We start from the raw sequence: 20523 nt of genomic DNA on the forward strand, positions 1-20523 counted from the left end.
TTTATGTTTTCCTTCAGTTCTCAGAGGTGGAAAGGACTTGAGATATATAGTCCCGTTCCTTCCTTCTACTGAGAGAAATGAGAAACAAAGAGGGGTAATGACAGAGTGAATGGCAGGGAGGGTACTAGAACATAGGTGTCTTTTGTACAATTCATCACTGAATGGGAATGAGAATTCTTCTGCTCCAGTCTGAAGTTCAAGTACAACAACTAGTACAATAACTAAACTTTCAAGAGTGTTCATGTTAATATAAATCTCTAGACTGTAGATTATCTGAGGGCAGTGACCTGATGTACATAATTCAGTGTGTAACTCCAGTTTCTACCACAGTTCACGGCACATAATGGACGCTCAATAAATACACATTGGAGGGTTTTTCTTTGAATGAATATAAAGAGTTTATTCGGTGCGTATCTGAGTATACAACAACAAATATGAAACAACTTTTTGAAACTTTTTTGTGCACAGGACAGAAAACTGCCTGTACATGCTATGTCCACTTTTGGAACACAGATTTTAACAATTATTAATGCACAAAATCTTACATATCATGCAACTCTATGCCAAGATTCCAACTTTCTTCCATGCAACAGATATGAAGATCTAAATGGAAACCTAGCTAAGTCTTAAACACTTTTCCAGAAGCAGGTATAAGTATATGTTGTTTAGGGGTAACCAGTCTTTTAACATTTCCTTGTACACAATATTCACGTGCCAAATACAATGACAGGAGGACTTATACATACACAGATAAGACATTTCTTATTTTAACAACACAAAAGACAACATCACAGTTCCACAGTTCCTGTCTTTACACAAGAAGCCACAATAGTAGTTTAACATGATAACACAAATGGAATTAAGAGAAATCTATACTTGAGGATAATCTTTTTTTTTTTAAGTAATCTTTACTGACTGGGGTTGACAACACAACACAATTTCTACGCACAAAGTACAGCACAAGAACTCGATCAGAATACTACGAATGTAAAAGAAAAAAAAATTTTGGTAAAATCACAAGAACACTGTTACCTTGAGCCTGAGATGCCAATTCAGCTTCAACCCTGAATTTGGTTGAGTTGGATTAAGTGACACAGAGTCAATAGAACCACCGAATTCCAGAAATCATAAAGTTGAGCTATGCCAAAGTAAAGAATACATACAAATCAAGCATAGATAGAAAACATTAAGCCAAGAAAACAACACGGTTCACAGAATTTTGTTTGCCCCTACAAAACATTGAAGCAGTTAATTTTTTTCTGTTTTGTTTTGTTGTTTGAAGAACAATGGTGGTCTTTTCAATTTTCTTGGTTGGGGAGCAATTTTTTAAATCAGCATTAGTGCTGTGAAATGTTTTTGGTTTGTCTTCCCCAAAGCATAGGTGAGATCATGAGAAAATTGGGCAGTCCTTCTCCCAGATTTAATTCACTGATCATGCTTGGCACTCTTTTTTTGCACAAGCTCGTTCTAAATTATGGGGCGTCTGTATGGATGAGAAGAAGGTTTGATGGCAGATTAGAGTAGTGAACTCTGCCTTGTTTGTTTGGTAAATGTCATGGACAAATCTGAACTTTTGGGTGAAGGACTGCTAGAATTAACAGCACCTGGAGGTAAGGTTCTGTTACAGAGCCCTTGTTTTGCCCTCACTGGCTACGTTGATTCATTGTGGCTCATGGATTTGCCTCCATTCAGTACACCGGAGACACTTCTGCTCTTGGTTGGGGTCCCGCTTCCAGATCGGGAGAACTCCGTGAGGTCATGCAGAGACGGCTCCTTGTACATGGCCACTGCAAAGCAGAGAGACAGGGCATCAAAGGCCACCTCACTGGCCCTCAACTTTCCTTCTGTCCACTAGGCTTCCAGGCTGGAGGCCAAACCTGAAAAATGCCGCTTTCAAGAACTCAGTAGAGAGCGGACTGGACCAGATGAAGCAAAATCCAGTCTTGGTACAGAAGCGTGTAGAGAATTCTAATGCCTAATTTCCATCACCGATGGTTTTAGATATATGAGAGGATTAATGAAAAATGCATTTAATAAAGCTCTTAGAAGTTTAAATATGATCTACAGCATGCTGTGCAAGGCAAATATTAAAAGTGAAAACATTTTCAAACACTGATTTCTCTCAGACTTTAAAATGAAACTCTCCAAGACTCTAAGTATTAGCACAGTTCTTAATGCAATAAATGGTAAATATTATTGTTGTGCTGTAAATAACAGCCCTGGCTTACGCTTATGGAGCACTTAGAACGTGCCAGATACTGTTGTAAGTGCTTCACGTGTGTTATCTCATTTAATCCACATGCAAATCCCATGAGGCAGGTGTTTTTATCCATACTTTACAGAAGGAACTTGAGCTCAATAATCTGCCCAAGACTATCTGGTTAGTAAAGGCGGAAGCTGGGCTTTGGACCCAAGTAATCTGGCTCCAGAAAATGTGCTGTCAAAGGGCGCTGTGTTGATTTGACTGGATGTCTGCCCCTTCTGTAAACCGCTCTTCTCTGCCTGGATTTTCTACCGCTTTTCCACCACATCTCACTCCTTCTAACATCCCTACTTCCTGCAGCCCATTCCTATCCCTCACTCTTTCTCATTTGCTACTAAGCTGCTATTAATGACCAAAAACCAAAACTATGAATGAATGAAAATTGTTGGGACAATACTGTTGGGCCCTTAGAGAGATGGGCCCAAGGAGCTTTCTGATAAGTGTTAAGTATGCACACATTTTAGCACCTGTGTTCCTGTCCAGGGATCATTTTGGCATAATTTGGGGTTCTTGGCTGTCCTAAGTTAGCAATTAAGCTATCTCCACATAAGAAAGGTGTTACCACGTGCAGATATACTATGGAAAAGTTAAAATCAGGAGATTAGATGCTATTGTCAATGCTTTAGTGTTTTTTTAAGTGCAAAATGTTACTGAATTTTTGTATAAATGCCTTAGTATGGAAGAATTACATTCCACTTTCGAAAGTGTGATAAAGGATTGATTTCAATACTGATACTCACTTAATCCATAGCTGGTATAATATCTAGTTTACCTTTCAGTGGTTTGGGCAGAAAGTGAGCTGCAGGCTTGTTCTTCTTCACATGGTTTCCTTTCATGATCTCTCCTTCTTTGTTCAGACCCAGATACCACCCTCGGCCTGACTGCTGCTGACGGTATATCATTGATGAATATGTCACATAATAATTTTCAAACACCGATTCTTTGAATTTGCACTCAGGTGTGAAATGTTCCTACAAGAGAAGTAAATAAACAAAAGCTCAACATTTATAGCTATGGATTTCATGGAGAACCATATGGTATCATCCTTCAGGAGTTTAGGACATACTTTGTTAGAGCTTGTTATGACTGCTGTTCTATTTTAATAGCAGAAACTATTATCATTGGAAACTAAAACTATATATAACATTTCATGTGATGCTTTAGAAAAGGCCCTAAGTGCAAGTGCTACTGATCAATGATTAGCTCTCTTTGTAATAAGGTAATGGAAAAATTAGAACCAGCCACCTAAGTGTAATGTATTGGAAAAATACAGGAGCCAAAGATTGAAAAGACAAGTATAAAACTGTTACATGGAGCTTTGTTCCCTTTGGGATTAAGTATGAGAAAATAAACATCCAATCCTTGTACTTAATTTTCATAGATTATCCAGTTACTATGTACTATTAATTTTCAATTGCCCCAGGCTGAAATCTGTGTTATACTGTTACAATGCTGGCTGCCTAGATTTCTAAAGAGATGCTACAAAGAAAGACTACCTTTTACTTTTAGATAAACCAAATTGAATTTTTTTCTTCAGATTATTGGACCTTGACTTAAAAAGGAAAAAAAAATTCCCTCATCACCTCATCCTTGCCTTACAGTAACATTTCACACAAATCAATATAGAAACAAGGAATTTACAGTAATTCTACCAGCAGACATGAGAGAGGAGGCCAGGAGACTTTGAACCCAGCAACGTGATTTCCTGCCATGTGCGTGGCCATGTATTCTTTGGACTTGCCCATACAAAAGAAGGGTTCCTGACCCAATAGACTGTTTTTTAAAACAAACAAAAAACCCCAGAAAGCCTTCTTTCAAGTTTTGCAATATGTGTATGTATGCAATAAACAGCTATTTAAAATATCCATTTATAAGCAAAGTGAAATGAACAGCAGATTTTAATCTCTAAGTAATCTATAGACTAGCAGTGGGTCCACTTGGAGTAAAAGATGATGAGGAAAATGCGAAGTGAGCTACACGTGAAAGTGGCACTAAGGAAGCCATTCGATTTGTACTATTTTGCTGAGATATTATCAGGAATACGTTTTGATAAAACCCTGAAAAAAAACCCACCTTGCAATAAAAATATTGCAAGATTTCTGGACACCTGTCTTTTCTGAATGATGTCTCCATGGTCCTACCTTCCTTCATGTTAGATAGCATTCCAAGCAAAGCACACTATCTGAGCAACAGACAGTGATTTACTATCAGAATCACTTCAGCAAAGAGGGACAGATTCCTCAAATGAGGCAGCCTTTTTCTGAAAGTTAAATAATTGAACACTTTTTTCTGGAAATCCACAAAATCTGTTTCACTCAGTAATCTCACTGGTTCCCCCATCTGGCTTCCAGGGTGCATGGATCAGAGTCATCTTTTGGCATAATTTCAGCCTAGGGGCATACTTGATAGATCCTCAGAAGATTCACACAATTTCAACCTACTCAAGAAGCAATGTACTTCGAAGGCAACTATCACGTGGTAGGAACGAAAGTGTTCTATTTATGGGCTGTGAATGTTCCTCTTTGTAGAATTCTCAACATAGGGAAAGCCAAGGTATGTCTACAAAGAAATCTGACTAAAATAGTCTCCATGGGTCCTCTAGGGATGAGGACAGTTGTATAGAATGTTGGTTTCGCCTTGCCTAGCGTAAAATGACAACCTGACGTGGCATTTAAAATTCTCCACAATTCAGGGACTTCCCTCGCGGTCCAGTGGTTAAGACTCTGCGCTTCCAATGCAGGGGGGCGCGGGTTCGATACCTGGTCAGGGAACTAAGATCCCACATGCCGTGCGGTGTGGCCATAAATAAATAAATAAGTAAATAACTAGATCTTCACAACTCAGTCGCTACCATGCCTTGTTCTCCACCATAGAACCATGTGTGCCTTTGTGCCTTTACAGATGCCATTCATGTCATTTCTGTACCTCTCTACCTACTGGCTTTCCTCTCATTCCTCAAGGTCTAGCTCAAATATGACTGCCCCTGGAATCATATATGATCTCTCCCAATCAGAACCGATGACACTCATATTTGTGCTCCCGGAAACTCTATCTACATCTCCAGCATGGCCCTGTGACCCAGGCGTGTGCATTCCTTGCTCCAGAAGGCAAGGAATTTGTCTTATTTCTGAATCCACCTTCCAGTCATAAAGGACTGGTCATACTGTCTAGCACATAGCAGACCACTTGGTTATTGCTTACAGGATCTGCATTGCAGAGATTCAGATTGAATTCGGAAATTCCAGGATTCAGAAGTATCAACCAGTAAAAAGTCTGCAGGGAATTTCCTGAATACCATAGAACGAAATCAGCTGTATATAGAAGGAGGTTGTCATTGCAGGGACAGACCCTGCATGTGTGACTTCGTAACTGTTTAGAATAACAGATACTACACAGATACCGGCACTTACAACATGAGGAGGAAAAAAACTCAGCAATTGTTACAACTATTGGAAAATGGCAAGGAAGGACTCAATGAACTGAATGCTCTGTCACATCCTGGCAATTTCTTAGTCATCACCGCTAAATTTGGACTCAAGAACTCAGTAGAGAGGGAGGAAAATAAGGCCAAAAAAAGAATGTTGAAGCCACCAAAGGAGTGTTCTGTTCTCTGTGTGTGACACTGTCATTTTATCCAGTGCTGGAAGGAATAGGCAAAAGAGGCTTGATTTTTATCAAATGTGGAAAGATGTGAACATCCCACCCAATACAGGAAGGGCCGCCAAAGGGAAGAGGGGTGCAGCTGCCTCTCTCTGTCTCAGCAGTGGTTCACAGAAATAACAGAAATTGGATCAGACCCTAACCAGAGAAGCCCTATTCAGAGAATACCAGGTAGACATCTGGCAAGGAATCAATCTCCTTTGATTGACCTGAAGGTGATAATTAGCGCTCTCGAAAAAGGTACTGTAGTGGCCTTGATACACAGTAGGCACTAAACAGAGGCAGCAGTCATTGTGCTCTATATTTAATATGCATTAGGTAAATACCTGTTATCATAATAAATGAATTAAAAAGATGTCAAGCATTCCTTACACAGCCACTAAGAAATTATTTGGCATGAATACAAAAGAAAAGGTGCTTTATATCTTCTAACCTTTTATGCATCGATTTCTCTTAAAAGTTGTTTACCTCTCTTGCATATCTATACTAATTTCAGAGGAATAATGTTAGTAATATTCAGAGGAATAACTGAAAAAAATACAGATATTCAATCTCTCTAAAATCTCTTCTCTGTAATCATCATCTCTATTCCCCTTAAAGTTCAAGGTTAGTTTTTTTCTCAGTGAATATTGAACTTTTTGTCCAAGGAATCCATACTAGTTAGTTACAAGATCGTATTTTGGGTGACAAATGAAGAATTTACATTTGCAGAATGAGCAGATCCAGGAGCAAAACCTAATACTTCTCTTTTTTTTTTTTTTACCAATTTACTCACTATTAAGGGCAAAATAGTTCTTTGGAGGTTGAAGTATCACTGACAAGAAGAAAACATTTGAAACCCTCAACATCAGGTCAATAGAGCATATAGGAGAATACTTACAGCTACAGATGGTGATGGTCAGCTGCCCTTATCAGGACATACCTCCACACAGACTTTGAGAGGCAAGAGAATAAGGCATTAACACAATCAGTAACATCGGATATATGCAAAGAATCCTCAGATACAATGGTGTGCTACAAAGCATTTTGGTCCAGAACAAAGGCTCTGGACCTGGGTAAATTGCTATCCTCTTTAGGGTCAGAAGAAGCAACAGTGCCTTGAGTTGCCCCTGGCACCAAGGGCAAAGTACGGAGGAGATGCGTAACTCTCTGGCCTCCTGGAGCTGGAGCTGGTTCAGAAGAAGCATGGGCTGTGATGGTGGCTTCCTTGAAGGGAGCCAAGTAAGGGGCTCGTCACTCAGCAGGTGATGTGCAACTGTAGCCTCAATAGCCATATCCAAAAAGGTGAGAGCTCAAAAACATCTATATATCATGTACGTCATTCCCGTGCCCTAAACACATCTACGATACCACAATACACACACCACGACTAAGTGCCTTCCTGATTAAAAGAAGTCATTCTGCAAACATAGGCCTTAATGTCAGGTTTTTCATACTTTCCCCCCCTGCTTTTGTATTTTCAGCTATGCTACCAACAGATAGGGTGGCAGTGTTTCACTTGAGTCTGTACCTCAGTAGGCTTTGAGGAGTGCCATAACTATTCTGGCTGTGCCATGTGGCATGTGGGATCTTAGTTCCCCAACCAAGGATTGAACCTGTGCCCCCTGCAATGGAAGTGTGGGGTCTCAACCACTGGACAGCCAGGGAAGTCCTGCCATGACTATTGTAAGCATTTCCTTTGAACACATTTCTCTCAAAAGAAATCTTTTGTAAATGGGTTGCGCTGATTTCCTTGGATCTCAAGAGAGCAGCAGAGTCTCCTCAGGTTGTCCATACATAAAATGGGAACACTAAGGTCCTAGACTGTTGAACAAAGCCTGAACATTGAATATAAGCTTTCACATATGTATACGCTATGTCAAGCGCACAAATCCTGGTAGAGGTGAATGTTTCTCAATTCATTTTGTTCTATTCACATGCAATATTTTCATTGGCATCACAGAACACAGAAAAACAGTTTCGACATCGATGAGTGAGCATCTAAAGAAACTTTAAAAAATGAACCCAGTGAAACATGATTTCCTCTTTTCAGCAGATGCTATAAACATATTATAACTGACCTATCTCTCCCTTTAATCCTCTCACTTCCTTCTCTTTTCCTCCTCTCTTCTGGCCACATTCTCAGTAGCCTGAAGATCCAATTAATTTAACAATTACTGCCAATAGCAAGGGTCACTCTTCTAATTCTCAGCCACGTTCTGATGACAATTAATTTTCTAGATTTAAAGTTAGCAGGTTATTGAAGCAGGTCTGACTCGTGTGTGTCAATTATTCCCCAGCCTAAAGAAAATAATATGCAAATTAAAATTAGATTTTCATCTCTGTTAAAAAAGAAAACAAAATAGAATCTTTAAAATATGGGGGGTGGGGCTTCCCTGGTGGCACAGTGGTTGAGAGTCCGCCTGCCCATGCAGGGGACATGGGTTCGTGCCCCGGTCCGGGAAGATCCCACATGCCGCGGAGCGGCTGGGCCCGTGAGCCATGGCCACTGAGCCTGCGCATCTGGAGCCTGTGCTCCACAACGGGAGAGGCCACAACAGTGAGAGGCCCGCGTACCGCAAAAATAAAATAAAATAAAATAAAATATGGGGGGTGACACTGTAACTACCTATATTCTCTATATAAGCTTCCCCTCTATCGGTGATTTCAAAATCCAGGATTAATTATTATATTCAGGATTTTGATGTTCTCTCCCAGGGTATATTTGATGTGAATGAACTTCATTATTACTAAGATCAAAGCGCGAGAAAGGAGAGGTTGGGGAAGAGGGAATCAATACTTAGCCAGTGCACTATAGCTAAACAAAATTATTAATTCAGGATAAGCAGAGTTTGGTTTGTTCACTCAGATATCCTCTGGACTGTGGGATACTTGAGGGCAGCTCCTAGCATGGGGCCTGGCTTAGAGTCAATGATCAATATAACTCTGGTGAAATAAATAACAGAAAGAATGAAATATCATAGGAAGAGGACTTGGGAGCTAGCTTATACAGATCCAAAAAAAGGTTAAACATGGCGGGGTATGAATAGAGGGCTGTTTTAGAGGAGAGACTGACAAGTCAGAACTTGCCTGCCAGGGCAGAAAGAGTAGGTGATAAAAGGAGGAAAGCAGTCTACAGATAAATTCAATTGAAAAAACTGGAGAGGGAGGGAGAGAGGGAGGAGAGAGGGAGGGGTGGAAGGGAAGGATGGAGGGAGGGAGGTGGAGAGGGAGGAAGAGAAGGGGGACCAATAAGGACAAAACTGATGCTAAAGCTGCAAGAATAAAGAGATTTCCTGGTAACCAAGATATAAGCATTAGACTGATACTGTTGGTCTTTGGGTCTGCAAATAGCAGACATTGCAACTAAATTCTATTAACTTGATTTTTGTAAAATGGCGGGGGAGGGGGAGGGAACACCTGACCTTACAGGATGGATGAGGAGCCAATGAGATGATGTATGTGAAAGAAGCTCTGAAAATTGTAAAGCTCCATACACATGAAACGTGGAATTACTCTGATAATACATGCCCAGAAAACCAAGGCAAAATAAATAAATTCTCTCTTCTTTTCAAAGTTCTTTTCACCCTGGAATCAATTTCTAAAGAAAGGATCTGCCTATATGTGTTTTATTAACATGGAAGGAGATAAATTCTGCCAAAAATTAGGACTGCACATGAATGACACTCAGTGTTCTCCTCCAAGCTTGGTTCCCCGAAAACTGTTTTGCTTCCTTCCATTTGTCATTTTGGTCTGCAGTCGGCTGAAAAGGCTGCAGTGCTTCAAGCCACAGCACTAAAAAAAATGAAGTGCTGAAAAATGGGCTTCGTGAAATACCATGCCACAAAATGACTTCAAAGTACCCATGCTAACTGGCAACCATTTGTAAAGAAACACAGATTATAATTAAGAATATGCACATGGGACTATTTCTCCTCATATGGTTATAGTGAAACTTCTTGGTAGCAGTTTTTTATTCCAAGATATCTAATAGACATTTTCATTTACCTTATGTTGAGCCCACAAAATAGGGCAGCGGAGCATTGCTTTTTCTCAACTCCTCACAAACAAAAAATGAAAAAAAAAAGTTAATGAGTTTGTCAACCGATGCCCTGTTTAAAACAGAATTAGGATGCAGATATGACCACATTTTAGCCCTGGGTTTCATTGAGTCCTTGGTATTGGCTTGTTCTGGATTGTCATATATTTCTGTAGAGAAGTCTCATGCAATGTCAAATTTTACAATTTGTTTTATAAAATGCACTGAAATAAGATACAATAAAGCAGGAGACAAAACAAAAACACCATATCCCTTACAGAGCCTAAGAGGGGTGATTTTTGTTGTGATAAAAAATTACATGATCCTAAGGCCTCACTCAGCTCCAAACCTGGTCAGCAGATACATTTTGAAATGGAAGTAACTTGCTGAGACTTGTGACGAAGAAGAGGGACAGGCCATACGTCTCCAGGGCTGTATAACTGGCCCAAGGCAGTGTCAGTCTGACCCAAGCCTTGTAGAAGAATACAGATTGGCTAAGAACCCAATTAGCAGAAGATGGATTTTATTTTACATAAGATATGTTACAGAGACTGTGGCCATCATATTATTTTTTTAAATCTTACTAGATTAAATCTTGCTGTTGAACAAAAATCTGTGGAAAAGCATTTTTTTCAACCGAAGAACAATTCTCTAAAGTGAGTAATTCTCTCCAACTTTGTCTATTATGTGTATTAACTCGTGATGTTGGCTTTTCTTATAAGCAGGGCTGACCTATGTGTTTTGAAAGGGGAATCAAATATCAGATATGATTTCTAAAAATAAACTTTCCTGTCTTTTGGCTGGTTACTGGAATTAATCTGTGACCATTAGCTAACTATTCTCCGTTACTGTGAAGCTTTCTAGTTTGTGGCAAGATTCTTCTGTATAATAACTTCACAGGGGGATCTAAGCCCATCGGCAAGAGAATGACTTTGGAAGTATTTGTAGTCAGTTAGAGAATAAACTTAGTAGGTTGTATCCTTTTAAATAGCTCTTCCAAGCTCCTGTCCAAAAATTCAAAGCCTGGGAACTCTGAAAACTTTTCCTAGACATCCAACAAACTGTCATGCAAAGGAGAAAGGTTCTTTCTGCGTAGATCAATTGAAAAAACTCTGGCAAGGTAGGTGGCCTGTTAAAAATAAAAATCATACCCACGTGGGTGCATAGCTTGTTCTAGTACTACAGGCAATTCTGAAGGTGGTAATTTGTACTGGATAGCGGTTGTGTTAGATTTGATAGGGTCTGTCTCTGTAGAAGAGAGTCATTTACAATTGCCAGGAGTCTACTTCTTCAAAGACTTTCAAAGAAGACTTCTTATTTTTTTTCTCTTGCACAGGTAGGAAAGCAATGCCACTGTTCAGAAGGAAATCACTAATGCCTGCTTTCCACTGCAAACCAGAAAACCTGGAATCACAGGGCAGGGTGCAAAGGCCTCATCTATAAACCAAGGATGAGAAAGATGTCGTAGAGGGCTATTGGACTGCCACATCACATAACACCTGCAAATGACTTCTGGGGATAGGACATCTTACAGAGTCCTCTTTCTATGTAGAGAGCACATTTCCACTAATATTTGCCCCTTGAAAGGAGCTCATGAAAGGATGCTTGAGACAGTCACTTACCATGAGTCTGAGTAGTACTCATGGGGTAGTCAGTAGTACTCAGGGGTAGTCAATTCATTAAGTTAAGACTCAAATGGAAGAATTCATTCTCAACTACTCCTTACCCCAGGAGCCTAGGACCCTTTGCGTATCTAACGATCTGACTTAATCTCGACAGCAGGCCTCTGTAACAGCCTCAGAATGGCCTGAGAGAGGAGTTCTACCACCTCACAAGTGAGAAAGCCACAGGAAAGTAGCCCTTAACAAGCCATTCCTTTATGAACTCAATTGCAAGTGCGCCTTTTCACCCAAACAGTCACTGTGTAGACAAGAGCTGTGATGTCAATTCTCTTCTCAATGGACAGTTCCAACATTGGCTGAAGGTTCAGCTCTTCCTCCTATTCATGAGCCCTGGCTCTCTGAATACCAAAGAGCTCTGTTCAAACCTGCCTCTTCCACCTTCCAGATTTCTGACTTTGGGCAATTTACCTGGGCTCTGATCTTGCATCTCTAAGAGGAGAATAGCATCATGTGCCTCCCAGGGAGGACTGCAGAGGGCATGGAAAGCAGCTAGTGTACGTGTAGGTGCTCACAGACTGCGGGATCCCTTGCCTTGACTTAATTTTCTGTTCATGTGACAGCAAGGAGAATGCAGCCTCCTCCCAACTTGAAACTGGTATGAAAACTAGTGGTTGTCAGTGCAAACAAACGGAGTAGAGAAGCACCTTTCCAGTTCACAGAGAGATTCGTGTTACACATTAACCATATGGGTGAGGACTGCTTTCGTTAGTGATTCCTTTGCAAGGGTAACAATACATGAGCTCTTAATATGGGGCTTAAGATATCCTAGGATTCTAAAATTGGAATTACTGTAATGTGTATCAGTGAACCCACATGATATTAAAGAGATTTGTGAACTAATCCAGTATTAATGGCCCAAATGACATCTACATGTCTCATTTTAATTATTATGCCACAAAAGTACAACATTATTATCTCATTTCTTTTGTTCTAAACCAGTGTTTTGCTAGTTCTACTTTCATAATGCAGGTTACTAATAACAACAATACTGAAAAATCTAATAGTACCTTATGCTTAAGCAGTACCTACTTTTAAAGTTTTCTACAACTGCTTAAACAGTTTTGACATTCGAATGAGATAAGGGACAGTTTAACAATGATGATGATAAGAAAGGTAATGATTACAATGGATTTGGTAGACCTTTTTTTTAACAGTTGAAGAAATGAAACCAGAGATATTAATACACTGGAATCTGGCTTTCACACTTTCTTTTAGAGAATGAATCCAGAGCAGGGAAGCAGCTCCTTCCAGAGGAAGCTGAAATCTGTTTAAGGTAGCTGCTGTTGACATGTGAGAGGCCCTTATTTTAAGGCAACCTGATCTCTAAGGGCTGAAAAACACCAAGGACCCAGCAGTGCTAACTGGCCCTGGGCTGCAGCGGGAAGGAAGAGCTTTAACTCAGAGCACAAGCCAAGCCCGCCAGCCTGTCTGCCACTGGCCTGGCTTCTCCAGCAGGCCAGGCAGCTTCCCATGGATCTTAAGTAAACGTGTCCATGGAACATTCTCCTAGCTCATGCCATGAAAACTTCATTCTTCTACTGCAAAATATTCATCTCTGAGTCTCTGCACACTTGGGTTTTTTTTTTTTTTCTTTTTCTTTTCAGGGACCTCTTTACACTCGGAGTTTTTAGGGGATGACCCCAGAACGATTTTACTGAAACTAGGCACAGAGGTGGGTAACCGGTAAAACAGCCTAATCAGAGTCCTGCGTATGTGCATACGCTCGCAATAGAGACAGAAAGACCGACAGACGGGGGTGGCAGACAAAAAGAGAACAAGAAGTGAACAAAGAGAAAGTCCATGCGATGATTTCTTCTTTTTCCCAATTCTGTAATCCTGTGGCCTTTGAAAAATGCCTGCTATTCCCCACCCCATACAAGAGGGAAGGTGGGAAAGTGAGCCATCTCGCTTGCTGGAGAAAATCTGTTTCCTGTCCCAATTCCCAGCTGTGCTCAAACCTCAGGGTAAAATCTGAGAAGCCACCTAGGGCAGGTTGTTCTTCTGTTAGTATCTATAGAGGAGACTGATAAACGAATAAACCTATTTCTTCCTAGAGATTTTCCTATATGTAATGTACATCCATCTCTGAAAGAAAAGAAAAAGGGAATCCAGGTCTTTCGAGAAACTCAGGATGAGTGCAAAGCTTATTAAAATAAGATAGTTTGAAAGATGAACGTTGCTATCATAAAGTGAATTATATTTTCATAAGAGGAATGTAATGCTCAGATGTGTAGCTATGGTGCAGTAAACAAGACAACGGTTCCCTATTTATGACCAAACTGTGGTCACCTGTGATGCCGTTTATTATAATCATCACCTGATATTATGGTTAGGGAGAAACCACTGCAGGGAAGCCTGAATTCTAAGAATGCAATGCTTTACAGGAGTGTTTAGACCGAGTATCCAGCTACAATTCATAACTGAGCTTTTGATAGCTTAGTTTAAATTAAATTTGGTCTGTTCTAGATTTCCTGAAATACCGCAACATTTTTAGATTAATTTTTTACAGGGTTTTGATGACATTCAATTCTGAGATAGGCAAATTACAGTTCTTTATCAAAATATGCAATTTCAATTTTCAAATATTTGTTACCTTAAGTATTACCAGAGTTTGAAAACACAATGCAAGAATATAATATAAACTCTGAGGATATATCAAAATGATTAATACTTCATAAGCTTTGCACAGCCATGACCTGTTTGCAATAATTTTCAGTTTCCATTTTCAACAGTGTAGACTGTTAAAGCGTTTGCACGAGAATGCAAAATACATAAATTATCCCTGCAAGGAACACTTAAAACTTAAGGTAATTATATAGCATAGAAGTGACTTCAAAGAACTCCAACAAAATAACAAATAATTCTACAGTCACCCTTTAAAATGCTTATTATTCTGTGTTACCAGTGATCTTGACCACTAAAATCCCTCTCTTTACAATTATATTCACATTATCAATTCTTACTTTGTTCTTTTACCATCAAGCTCTTACAGCTGGCCCTGAAAATTTGCATGCTGTAAAAGCTGAACTAGACAGCTAGTAGAGATGAATTCCCCAGTTATATCCATGCTGTGAACAGAACCATACCCCCCCCCAATATACCTTATCATTGCACTCTTATACTAAACACGCATCCAAATCAAGTCCTATTTTTCACATTCCTCCTGTTCAAAATCTTTTAAGGGCTCCCTGCTGCCTACAGGATAAAATCCAAACTCTCTGGCCTGGTGTTCAAGGCCCTCCACAATCGCGCACATGTGTTCCTACAACTTTAGCATGAGATTCCTCCAATCCAGCCAGATTGGAGAAATAAGGCCAGGACCAAAAGGAGCAGAGATTTTTCTTATGAATGGAAAAATATCTCCTCCAAACCAATTAGTGTGCTTCGGAAGCTGGGATATTCACTGTGATTAGAGAGAATTACTGGGTCACGGGGAATACATAACTAATCTCTCTTGAGTTGCTTTCTTAGGCTCTGCATCCTTCTTAATTTTTTAATTCAAACAAACGCCTTGCACTTCTGGAACAACCGAGCAACCTCATGTCATGGTTCCACGCACTGTGACTTAGCAGGGGCTGCCCCTGGGTATGCAATTCTCTGGGGGCCACTTGCTAATAATCGGCACCTCTTCCTTTCACGGCACACGGAGGAAGAAGAGTCAAACGTCAGCATGCCAGGAACCTCCAGGCTCAACTTCGGCTGGAATGCAAAAAGCACTTTACAATTGATTATTTCTGAAGACTTTTCACAGTATCGAGGAAGAGGGTAATGAAATTGTATCTGAACAGAAGAAAGCTAAATTATTTATCTCATACTAATTTATACCAGATGGCTGGTGATGAAAAATCTATACTGGCAAATCTGCTGTATATATTACTTTAAAGATAATCAAGGGGGCTAAAACTTTAAATGGTCACAATATATTTGGATTTAGTTTTATGGCTCCTATCGATTCCATACATAGGTTCTTCTACGTGCACGTGACTGGGACATGATAAATCGTATCACCAAGTCATTAGAAGCTGCATCATCTATTCATGAATTACATCAGCAGTTGGATTGCTTCTCTTTTTTTAACCCGCAGAGAGAACACATTTGGGAGGTTGCCACACGAGGGTGCCTACTATATCCCTCTGCATCAGGAGGGTGCAAACGACACTCCTTCCCCAAGAGAAAGAGAAGGAGATGGCCCTTCAGCGAGATCACAGTCCTCAGAATGAAACTCCCTCACTGAGCTTCAGGCAGAACCAGTTAAATGCTGACTTGCTGACTTCCGACTATAATAAACAGTTGACGACTGGAAGGGAGACAGGGTGTACCAGATGTACAGCCTTTTCCTTTTCTGCCCAAGTTATGTCTCCTGGGAGAGGGTTGTATGGGTTCACCATCCAATTGGGCCTGTCATGGATCCATTTCCTCTCTGTTCTGAAGCTCACCACTGGAGAAAGCCCAGCCTTGTTCTTTGGTTGACTCTCAAATGCCAATTGTTCAGGAAAGGATAGAAGACATTCAGTTACACGTGCTGGTTCATATCAAACAAACCACGTTCACATGAGCCTAGCTACTCGATACTATTCTCCAGGTAAAGCAGGTAAAACTTCTGGCCCCGGAAAGGAATTGGTTTGTGTACAGAATCCCAAAGTATGATTCGCCTAGTGAACCAGAGCTTCTCTGAACAACATCTTTATATAATGTTTATTATTTTGCAGAATGTGCAGTATCATCTCTGGTTGACTTATGAAGACCGATTATCTTACATAATTATGGGGGTTACATGCCTTCAAGTCAACAAATATCTTTTGAGTGCCTATCACGTGCACCATTTTTCCTAAAGTAGGTGCCGATACTCATGGTGCTTTAGCACTTTGGGGAGAGCAGTTGCTGTCCCCCAACAGCTGTCCAAAGAGCACTTCCCAAGCTGCAGCCAGAACTCATGCAATGCCCCCAAGTGTGTTCTTACGGTGAGAGACAACAGACCAAAGTTGAGTTCCATAGTCTATTGTGGCCAAGCAAGATACAGACCTACTGTGGGTGAATATCTTCCCACTACGATAACCTGATTGAGCATTTATTCCATTTGCAAAGGATTCATTTAGTAATTTCATCTGTTACAGTTAAGTGTTCTACTGTCAGCAGCAGCAGCAGCTAAGCGTTTACCAATCTCTGAAAAAGTATGACCATCCCAGGTCAAGGTATAGATTAGAATGATAATAGCTTATGTTGAAACCTAAAAACAAATCCTTCAGAATCGCATGAGAATGATCAAAGTTGCCACTGTGATATTACCTAAAGGAACATAGAACCCGTACATTCTATGACTAGCCAAACTCGAGTTAATTTAATCATAGTAGCTAACTACAAGTGATACTGTACACCATCTGGCAATATAAGATAATAAGGCTCCATTGTTAAATCACTGTCTTGCACGGCGAGGTTACTAGGACTCCAACCACCAGCAACAATATGCTGTAAATTCACTTTGGTGTCGCTGAAGTTACACTTTCTGCAATTCTGATTTATTGAAAGAATGTTTTCAGAAGCCAGATATTTGCAGAAAATCATAGGGAAAAGGCATGAACAGGGGGGCTGTGAGCTAAGTGACAAGAATAAAAGACAGTACGAATACTCCTTTGAGTGAACACTAACAGAGTTTCAAATCTCAGAGCTTTGGGGGTGACTCCATAGGCCATGCCCAGTTGTCAGGGACTTTGCTAATTTTCTAGCGTTACAAAGAACCAGGAGGGGACAAATCAAATGGATGTGACGCCATCAGAACTTCAGTGTTGAACTTTGCACCAACACATCAAATTACCGGTGCAGTTCCAATGAGAAAGCAGAGACGGGTGTATACACAGCAACCCGTCACTAAAGGACAGACGTAAACACAAAGTCGGTGTGAGAACTGCTGCAGATTACATTTTGTCTTCTTAGCAACATTAACTCTCTGTTCTTTTAAATAGTCTTAATGTTTATCCAAAGTTGCTTACTGTATTTTGAGTGAGCAATAATAGGTTGGATTTTCCCTGAGCCTGAGTCACAGCCTGGTAGTAAATTAGCTGCTCAGGAAGGTGCGTTCTTCCTTGAGGCCACTGAGCCATCATTTAAGGCATTAAAGCTTGCTTTCATTTATGAAGATGCTACTGACTCACTTCAGTAGGAGTTGTTTTTCCTGCACTGCTGATGCCTGAGTTAAAGGAATGTACTCGTTTTTTTCCCTCCTTGCAGTATGGATGGGATGGACTGGGCTAATGACACATTCTTGTCAACTGCATTGTGACTCATGGAGCAAATGCCCATGATGTTTACTCTGCAGCTGCAGAACAAAGCAAAGTCCATGAGGGCTGGGTGGGGGAGACCGTAGATTCCTCGATAGCATCCTCTAATTGACTGTGTTAGTTGCCACTAGTGCCATAAAAGCCACCCTTGTAGTAAAACAATAATTTACCACATGAGGCAAATCCTGTCACTCCTCTACTCAACACCCTCCAATGGCTTCCCTTCTCAAGAATCAAAAGCAAAGTCCTTACCTTGGACAATAAGATCATATGTTATCTGATCCCAGTTATTGATACTTCTCTATTCTCGTCTCTCACTTGCCCCCTTTTTTTTTTTTCACTTTATGTCAGTTACACTGGCTTCCTAGCTTTTCCCTTGAACATGCCAACCATATTCTCACCTAAGGGCTTTTGAATTTGCTGATACATCTGTCTGGAATTTTTTTCCTTCCTGAACCCTTCCTTCCTGTCCATCAAATGCCACCTTAACAGAGAGGCTTTCCCTGACCACCCTGTATGAAAGCTGCCCCTATCTCTCAGCATGCCCTGTCCCCCTAACCCTGCTTGTTTCTTCTCCAAAGCAAATTATGTATGAATTTGTTTATATCTACTTCCGTCTACCCGCTCTAGAACATAAGCTCCATGAGGACAGGGACTATATTTTGTCCATTGTTGTATTCTAGTACTTGGAACAGTGCCTCAAGCTCTGTATTCACGCCACAAAGATTTGCTGAATGAATAGATGGATGAATTCTGGTGGCGTGATAAACTGAAGGGACAAGTTAGTCCAGATTATGAAGGTTTCTGCATAAGTATTAAAGAATTAATTTGTCATAAAATGATATTTTGGCTCCTCTGAGGTACAGTTATTGGGGCGTTCATTTTCACTGTGGTTATGAAGTGCATTATAATTATAAACCAGCAACTCTACCCAGATAAACAAAATAAACCTTTACTAACATTCTTTTGAACTATACATGAAAGGCTATTCATAAAAAATGGTAGGTCAAGATGAAAGGAAATAGCTAAAGAGAATAACACCTTTGAAAAGTATGCCAACAGGTAATTAATCATTGAAAGCAGCAAATCCTGATGGCTAGTAAATTTCAAGGGCTTATCTTGTAACATATGAAAGTGCAATCTTCTCCTCAACATATTAGAAATGTCAGTTCATTGTACTGAACAAAAGAATAAATGAAGAATATGTCTTTCCCAAGAAGATGCTATTATTTTTGATGATTTCATTAAAATACATTAAATAAAGATTAAAAGACTAAAATATCAAGAAGAGTTTAGCTAGGGCCCTAGTGCTTCACTCTGATGTGTTTTTCATGGGGGTTTAATGCCTGATATGACTTGTGCTTACATTGCCCCGTGTAGAGCACAGGCATCTCAGGCTGAACAGATGCAGTGTAGAAGGGTTCACATCTCATTTCCTTGCCATGGACCACATTTTGTCTTCCACTTACCGAAACAAAGATAACGATTTTTAAAGAAAGAGGGATGCTAAAGAAGAAATAAATGCTACAACTTGCTAATTAAGTACCATGGGATACAAAAACCACTTCAGTGCCACACTTTAGATGTTGTTTAGAGAAAGGAATAATTTGGAAGGAAGCACAGTGGAGAAAGAAAAAAGAATGGTTCAATTGTGAATACACTTTGCATAAATAAACATTTAAATTTGTCAACAGCAATAAATGCAAACCTTACCACTATTTCACTCACTGGATGATTTTAGGAGACAAGCGGGAACATCAGCACCCCGCTGCAATGTGCCTTGCTTAATATGGACTCAGAAGGAACTTTATCTAACCAAATGCCTGGGATGGTTTTGCCAGTAGTAGAGGTTCAGGGCCCTGATCCAGGTGTAATGAAGAGGTTTGGCTGTATTCCCTGTGAGATAGTCTCTTTTGGATATAAACTAATGGACTAGATACTGGAACCTTATAAAATAAAGCAACATGCATATTAGGCCTCCAGCTGTTCTTTTCATGGAAACTGGTTTCTAAGATATGCTCACTTCAATCAAACATCTTGGCCTGTTGATTTTGACACACAGGGAAAAGGAAAAGTGGATAACCAATCCTAACTAAAGGCTAATGGCAAATAGCAGCCCAGAACTGTCGTACTTTCCACTCTCTTCTTCTTCATTTTATGTTCTATATTAAGGCAACTTTGCGCACTGGTTGAGAAAATAGGTTTTCAAGTCAGACAGTGGCCGAGCACAAATTAGAACCCAGGTCTGTCTAACCGGGTAACTTTGGGCAAGTACTGTTACCTCCGGCCTTAGTTTCCTCACCCTTAAAATGGGAAAAATAATTTTCTTCATAGGGTTGTTGGGAGGGTTAAATAGGTCAAGATTTGTACTAGGCTGCCTAGCCCATAATAAGGAAGAGAATTTTCTAAAGCAAATGTTTTAAATTCAGGAACAGAGGGCACTACTGTAGGACACTGGCATTCATATAAAGCACAATTACTCTGTGCCTGAATAAAACATCGGGGCAGTGTTAGCTGCTAACAAAGTCGTGTCACTCCCCTGTGTGAACCAGAGCGGGGTTGACAATCAACTCACACCTGCGGTCAGCATCACATCTGCTTCGGGATGGTTTAGGCGTTTGGTTC

At 40.2% G+C, this 20523-nt stretch overlaps 1 protein-coding gene across 3 annotated transcripts in view; it reads right to left on the minus strand.

Annotated features, from left to right (window-relative positions):
* Positions 1–392: 392 nt before the first annotated feature.
* FGF13 (fibroblast growth factor 13) overlaps positions 393–20523 on the minus strand; it is a 508169-nt gene continuing 488038 nt past the window's right edge. For all 3 annotated transcript variants that reach the window (XM_082610486.1, XM_082610485.1, XM_082610484.1), the window contains 2 exons: positions 3036–3234; positions 393–1787 (listed from right to left, as the gene is read on the minus strand). In XM_082610486.1, the coding sequence (XP_082466612.1) occupies positions 1651–1787; positions 3036–3234 (336 nt within the window). In that variant the 3' untranslated portion in view covers positions 393–1650. The remainder of the gene's footprint in view (positions 1788–3035; positions 3235–20523) is intronic.

Source organism: Mesoplodon mirus (assembly GCF_964341445.2).
Source record: "Mesoplodon mirus genome assembly, chromosome: X".
NCBI lineage: Eukaryota > Metazoa > Chordata > Mammalia > Artiodactyla > Ziphiidae > Mesoplodon > Mesoplodon mirus.